Raw genomic sequence first — 7,214 nt, forward strand, 5'->3', positions numbered from 1 at the left:
GCCTGTCCGCCTTTGGTGGCCGTAACGTGGAGGGTCTGCTTGCCACCACTGAGAGCTACCTGCCCTCCTCCAACGCCTGGCAGATGCGTGCCCCCATGGAAGTGCCCCGCTGCTGCCACGCCAGTGCCACTCTACCATCTGGAGACATCCTGGTGACCGGTGGATACATCAACTGTGCCTACTCCCGCTCAGTGGCGTGCTACAACGTGGAGGCCAACACCTGGACCGAGAAGACATCCATGGAGACTCCCCGTGGCTGGCACTGCTCTGCCACCCTCGGAGGGAATGTGTACGTGGTGGGAGGAAGCCAACTAGGGCCTGCTGGAGAGCGTGTGGATGTGCTCTCTGTGGAGGTCTTCTGTCCAGAGAGTGGAGTGTGGAGCCGGGCTGCCCCTCTCCGGCTGGGCGTGAGCACCGCTGGCCTGTCACCACTGGCCGACAAGCTCTACCTGCTGGGAGGCTGGAATGAGGCAGAGAAGCGCTACAAGGCGGCCGTCCAGAAGTATGACCCGGCTACGGACAGTTGGTCCATGGCCGAGGACCTGCCTGAGCCCACAGTGGGAGTCTCCTGCTGCACCCTGACCCTGCCACCCCGCCAGGCACCGCGCCGGCAGCAGCATCGGAACACCCCGGCCCACGAAGAACAGCAGCAGGGCGAGAAGAACCGGAGAAGAGAGAGTAGCTTGTCTCCATCACAGAGAAACACAACAGGGGGAAACTAGAAGAGAGGATGGATGGTTCAACCTCTGGAGAACATCTGGGTTAAGGCTGCAACTAAAGAGTCATCTGTGGATTTATTTATTTATTTATTGATTAATCAGTTAATCACTTGGTCTGTACGTTGTCAAAATGCGCGTAAAATATTCACAATAACCAAGGTGACATCTTTAATTGTTTTCTATTGTTCAATCACCTGTCCAAAACACAAAACTATTTTCAGTTAAGAATGAAATGCAAAAAAACAAGAAGCAAATCTTCTGATTTGAGAAACTGGAAGCAGGCTATTTTTTTTTTTGCTTTAAAAATAACTGAAATAATCAATTATTTGTTGTTTATCTGCTCTATTCTGGATCAGGTCTGCACATTTTTTCTGTGGAAAAGATATTTAGCAATCTAACACCAACACATTTTTTTTGCAGGAACAATAGCAGCACAAAGACGCAAAGACAAAGTGAAATTAAACAGCAGCATGACTCCAATAACAATAATCACTAACTACTTAAGTACATTTTAGGGGCCAAAAAGTACTGACAACAATGATAATAAACATTAAAAAACAAGACTTAATAACTGCCACTGTTACCACCAGTGTAGGTGAGATCAAATGCAAACTGACCCACTAAAACCATTTGTGATCTATCATCTAGTTTCATAATTAAAACAGCAGCAAGTTAAAATTGGACGGTGATATAAACACAACTGGCTACAAGCTCCTTCAGTCCATGCAGCTCTGTAGATAAAAGAGCCTGCATGATGCACAGTGGTCTCAGGAGGTTTGAGAGTGATGAAAAACGGACAAGGAAAAGGGCTGAAATGAAGGGTGGAGCAGGTGGAGGTAGAGAGGTGGAGGATGGAAACGGTGGCTGTCTGTGTTTGAGTGTGTTTGGATTGAACATCACAACTGTGAATCCACTGGCGGTTTGTGTACAAAAGTGTAGAGTGTGTGTTGGGCAACTGTCAGCGTGTGAATGTTTGTGTGAGAGTGAATGATGGGAGTGTGTCGGCACCATTTCTGACAAAAAACGCAATAGCAAAGATTTCTCATTAGCAAAACAGCAGCAATAAACAAACCTGTTGGTTCTATTTATTTAACAGATATTGTATCTGTCAGAGTGGTGTTGCTCAAAAGTTAAAAAAAAAAGAAAATTAAAAAATACATAGATTTAAAAAAAATTGAAAAAATATATAGTAATTAGTTTATAAGGGGGGAATGCAAGAGCAGAGCAGTGTGAAATCAACACAGGTGAGATTCAAAAGGAAATAAAGGTTCAAACATCTTGGCTTCAATATGCCACAAAACAGTGAAAAAGACTATAAAATATTTTTCTTACAAAAAAAGCACAAAATCTGAAAAATGAAAAAAAAGAAGGGGGGCAGGGGGTTAAAATCAGTCTTACATCTCACCTGTTTGCTTTTTCACCGTCTGCCATCCTCACATCTAATTTGGACTGAAGCTGAAACTACCCACTGAAGGACCAGTGAGACTCCAGCAGGTGGAAAGACAAACTGGTAAAACCCTCATGATAAATAATATTGTTTATAACGACACACAACCAGGCTAACTTGGCTCTTCCAATTGGCTGATTCCTTTTGTATCAGTCTCCTTGTCACTGGATGTGTGTCTGTGGGGTTTCACTGAATAAAGCCAATCTGATCAAAATGCCAGTTTTCTGCCTTTTCATTCACTTATTCTGGGAAATAGTGTGACAACAGAAAGGTCCAAAGCAGCTCTGCTGCAAGAACGTCACAAATGTCATCAGGGTTCAGAAATGTGGAGACGATCAAATTCAGCTCTTAAATGCATCATCATAGCAGTGAGACGGTTTCCGGAGTTTTAACTCATCTCTCTCCAGTTAAGATTATAACTTCAGACTCTGACACACACCAAGTCCCAGTGAGAAACCAGCTGAAGTTTTGAGCTCTATGTAAACAGTGGACACTTTGGAATTACCTGCATTTGGGTGTAAAGTTATATTATGGTTAGATTACGTAAATTACAATTATGAACTATTTAGGAACACAAATCAGTGCATTGTTGTTGCTCATTAACAGATCAAATGCCAAAGTTTACCTTTAAGAACCACAATCAACTTGAGAATGTGCAAGTTTATGTGGATAGAGGGTGCGGGGGTTATAAACAGAGTACCTGCACTACAATCTGGGGCAGTGAGGAGGTGTGAAGTTTACCTCACCACACTCTGGTTTAGGAGCTTAATACTAAACCTTAGCCTGTCTTATCTAAGTGCTCAGAATCTACAGACCTTCCCCTAGAGATGGAGACAGACCTGGCTGCAGATTAACGATGGCGGATTGTGACCAAGGCTGTTCTGTCAACCTCAGCCACAAGTTGTCAACACTGCATAAAGTGGGGAAGCGGGTTAACCCCTAACCTGCCAAGATGAACTTCCAGCTAACATTGACCACCTCCTGCCGAGGTCGCAGGTCCTCTTACAGAGACGTTCCAGATCAGCTAAACAGCAGCATACCTTTCAGTGCCACAGTAACCAGACAGCACAACAAAGTCATTTTTCCCATTTTATTACTTTGTTACAAACAAGATCAGAAGGTGGTCCTTTACTTGCCGGGGAGGATGATGCCATCGTACTGAAATATAGCAGAGAGAAGAGGAAAATGTTTAGGTTAAATCTCGGTAAACAACTGAACCACAAATGCAAGAATCAGACCCCAGTAAGGCAAGAAAAATAAAACAGCAATGGGAGTTAATTAGCTCTGTAGTAAATTCAGTAGAACATATAAAAAATGTGCAGCTGGATGAACTCGACCCTAGCCTGACCCCATTTCCTGTCAGGTAGCATGCACGCATTTCATCTTGGTAAGGTAAGGTAGGACTTTGAGCACTGGAGCATTTACAGTCTGGTGGGGCAGGGGGTCTTTTTATGAGCTGCTCTGGTTAAGCAGAACCGGTTTTAAAGCTTCTAACTAACTGTCCTGTCCCAGTTGTGTTTGATCTAACATCAGCTGTGATCACACACACACGCACACACACACACACACAATAAGTGTCTCCAGACATTCCTCTCACTGGTCATATAATTTCTACCAGTGGCTAGTCTGGTTAGCTCATGCCTCCTCTGAGCTGCTACAGATGTGCAGAAATATTAAATTCTTAAACTCATCTGGACTCTGTCGAACATGTTTTCACCAAAATATTCACTTATGAAGCTGATGTAAAAACTTCACATCTGTCAGGATGTGTGAACTCACTTTCTGCTGGAACCAGCGCATGGCCTCCTCTTTACGGATGCGGTGTCTGAAACCAATGCGGCCTCTTTTCCGTTTCTTGTCGGCGATGCTGAAGCCGGGTCTACCCAGAACCTGAACACAAAGAAGGCGAAGCTGCTCTGAAAAGTTCTGACTAAAGACGTTGTTGCTCCAATACACATGAATGCTGCAGAAGCACCAACCAACATCACATTTGTCATTCTGAGGCTAAAGCTGAACATTTCATGTCAGGACTGGGATTCAAGCAGAGTCAGTACCAGTCCGATGGTTATTCTCAACACTACAGAATGCCACATAATAATGATGTGACTTAGAAAATGTAACCACAAATTGTTTTAACATGTATTTCAACAGCTTAAAGTGCAGTTGGTAAATCAAAATTAACTACTACTTTCATCACCACATTTGGACTGAAGTTTGTGTAGAAAATATGCTATATGTTTGTATTTGCAGCTCTGATACTCTGGTGTTGTATTAGCAGTTACTAAAACCACTGAAGTGAAACCACCAACTGTCACTTGTACAGACGTCTTATGGTCAAATGTCTTTTGCATAATAATAATAATAAGTGTCAGTAGCTATAGTGAATTAAAAACAACAGCAGCTCAAACATTAAGGATCTTACCACGTAGAAGTCCAGGCCGTAGATGCCGATGCTGGGGTCGTACTTGATGCCCAGATCAATGTGCTCCTGGATACCAAAGCCGAAGTTTCCTGTATCTGAAAAGTTGTTTTTTCTCAACTCGTACTCACGCACCTGAAGAAAGCGCAGAGTGGTCCTTAGCAACAAAGCATGTTCATGACATCATAATACCATTGATAAATGCTCTATTTTAATGACTGTCCATCATTAGCATGTAAGACACAGTCCAATAAACCCTTCAGACATTCCCCCCAAATCTTTTGGTAGTATTAACAGACACAGCAATCTGAGCCTGCATTAATGTTTCTGTATGCTCACTTAATTAATTCAGTATGGCCATTTTGCTCATTTCAATATTGAGACAATCTTTTGGCCGACAAAACAAGTGAAATAATAAATCGGTTGTAGGATCAAAAATATGATTGTTAATTGCAGCATGAGTTGAAAACTGATTTACAAGATATGACCAAAAGATTTTCTGGCAAGTTTATTTAATATTTTGAAACTGACATTTCTGCCTTTTAGGGCAGAGATCACCTTTCAGGTTAAATAATCAGAGAAAAGACAACATGACCTTCTGACCTTGAGTCCTTTCTCCAGGATCTCCTCTGCTTTGGCTCCACGGACGGTGCAGTGGACAGCAATCTTTTCATTTCTACGGATACCGAAAGATCGTACAGTGTAGCGGGCTGTGGGAGGAAGGAGGAAAAACCCCATCTTTAAACAGTTTTGTGATGCGATAGCCAAATCTGCATTTTCCCCCACAAGGAAAATTCAGACAATTTCCACACAATCCTGACAAAGTTACAAGGTATCAGAGAAAAATATTTACATTTGTAAATGAAATTGTTCTTAACACATGATCATACTCCATGTGGGACTTTCTTCTATACAGACAACAATCAGGGTATACGTATGAACGTTTCTCACATGCACGCTAGAAAACATGACAGTGACCTCTGACAGCAAGAAGAGGACCTCCTTTGCTTCTTGTATTTGGCTGAGCAACATTATGAATGAAAAGCATAGGAGCAAGAATACGAAAACCTACAGCATGGTGCAATAATCCAGCATCCAGTTAACTTTTTGGGTCTATGCTCAGTCTGCACTGTCCCAGATTTTGGGCCACACATACAGATGTCTGTACAGGGTCCACATACACATTTCTGCCTTGGGCTTAAGATAAAAGTTACATTGCACCAATCTTTGCAAAGCCCATGAACTGGCCTTCACACTGACACTCACCCTTTGAGAAGACAGGGGTCTGCCCTGTGAGCTGCTCCAGCACTTTAGCAGCACGGGTCAGTCTGTCTCCGCTCTCACCGACACAGATGTTCAGGCAGAGCTTGCGGATGCGGAGCTCTCTCATAGGGTTCTCCTTCTTCTCACCCTGGTCCTGAAGGACACAAAATAAAGAATCCACCTCACACCACAAAGAATTTAGAACCACAAAACTGACAGAAACACCAGGACAATAAACCAGTACACACACTGAAACGAATACTAAGAGGTTGGGATACCTTGTCAACTGTTGCAGGCATACCGATTTCACCTACTAGCGTTGGTGATAACAGCATATGCAAGCAAGCTAGACTGTCATTTCTGAAAAACTTAGCAGTTAAACAGAGCTTACATTTAACATTTACAGGTTATTATTATGTCTACACGAGTCCTGAGTTTACTCTTCTGTCTCAACAGTATTTCATTATCTGTTTTATAGTCATTGTTTTGTTTTATGTGTTTATATTATACAGCACTCTGGTGCTCCTGTGAGCGCTATATAAATAAAGTTTTATTATTATTAGCAGTCTCCGAGAAACACATGCCGGCCGGAGGACATGTCCGTACATATCCCTTCTCCTCTTGATATTAGCATTATCATAGCTCACACATATTTCCTAAAAACAAAGAACTCGCAAAACGAATAGCATGTTGTAAATAAGACAGACAAGCCCGGTGCGTGGCCCACATGTCATTACTTAATCTATAATGACAAAATGTCTCTGCAAATACACGGAGGTAGAGTATTTTTCCAGTAGCTAGCCTGTTAGCATCACTCAATTTACAACTTTAACACTATTCTGATACATCAACTGAAGAAATAAGATTCCAGTTTAATCGTTCATAGTATAGTTTACGCGTCGATACATAACACAGTCATCAGAATGACCCTAAAGCTGTGATGATTTTAGATTTCATCTGTAGGCTCGCTTCAGCGATTTCATACGATATGAAAATGTACTAACCGCCATCTTGGATCACTAGAAGAGGACGTTACGTTTCCGGCAAGGCTTATTTATAGTAGAGTGTTCACCAAAAATAGGGTCCGGAAAACATCCTGGCCAAGGGTTCCGCTTTAGATAGAAAAAGCAAAATATTATTGTAAAAAACACAAAATTGCATAAATTATTTTATTGTCTGAATATATAAAACAAAGCTCTGTGGGTCTGCTTAACTTCATATTTGATTTATGTCTCCCGTAGTGTGTCCTCTCTCTCTCTCTCTCTCCCTCCCTGTACCTTTCTGTAGGTTGCCCTAGCTCTGGAGCTCTACATCTCTGATGAGCAGTGACTGGCCAGTGTTTGATTGTTTGTTGTGTCCTGTTGCT

At 42.3% G+C, this 7,214-nt stretch overlaps 2 protein-coding genes across 2 annotated transcripts in view; one reads left to right on the forward strand and one right to left on the reverse strand.

Annotated features, from left to right (window-relative positions):
* klhl43 (kelch-like family member 43) overlaps nt 1-979 on the forward strand; it is a 4,875-nt gene extending 3,896 nt beyond the window's left edge. The window contains 1 exon segment of the mRNA XM_020618505.1: nt 1-979. This exon segment is cut by the window's left edge and continues 31 nt beyond it. Within this exon segment, the coding sequence (XP_020474161.1) occupies nt 1-722 (722 nt within the window). The 3' untranslated portion in view covers nt 723-979.
* A 2,263-nt stretch (nt 980-3,242) lies between these two features.
* Nucleotides 3,243-6,021, reverse strand: rpl11 (ribosomal protein L11). The gene is made up of 5 exons (XM_020618469.1): nt 5,852-6,021; nt 5,189-5,295; nt 4,589-4,720; nt 3,946-4,056; nt 3,243-3,324 (listed from the first exon to the last, which is right to left on the reverse strand). Exons 1-5 carry the CDS (start codon nt 5,973-5,975, stop codon nt 3,295-3,297), a joined length of 504 nt encoding a protein of 167 aa, XP_020474125.1. The 5' UTR covers nt 5,976-6,021; the 3' UTR covers nt 3,243-3,294.
* Between the last annotated feature and the right edge of the window lie 1,193 nt (nt 6,022-7,214).

The sequence above is a fragment of the Monopterus albus genome, unplaced genomic scaffold (assembly GCF_001952655.1).
Source record: "Monopterus albus unplaced genomic scaffold, M_albus_1.0 scaffold206.1, whole genome shotgun sequence".
Classification (NCBI taxonomy): Eukaryota; Metazoa; Chordata; class Actinopteri; order Synbranchiformes; family Synbranchidae; genus Monopterus; species Monopterus albus.

Excerpts from the sequence above, each read along its gene's own strand:
- rpl11 (XM_020618469.1), bottom strand. The coding sequence starts at position 5,975 with ATGAGAGAGCTCCGCATCCGCAAGCTCTGCCTGAACATCTGTGTCGGT. Across the intron at positions 4,721-5,188 it reads TCCTGGAGAAAGGACTCAAG|GTGCGTGAGTACGAGTTGAG; the intron begins GTCAGAAGGTCA and ends CGCTTTCTTCAG. Across the intron at positions 4,057-4,588 it reads ACGGCCTGGACTTCTACGTG|GTTCTGGGTAGACCCGGCTT; the intron begins GTAAGATCCTTA and ends CTTTGTGTTCAG.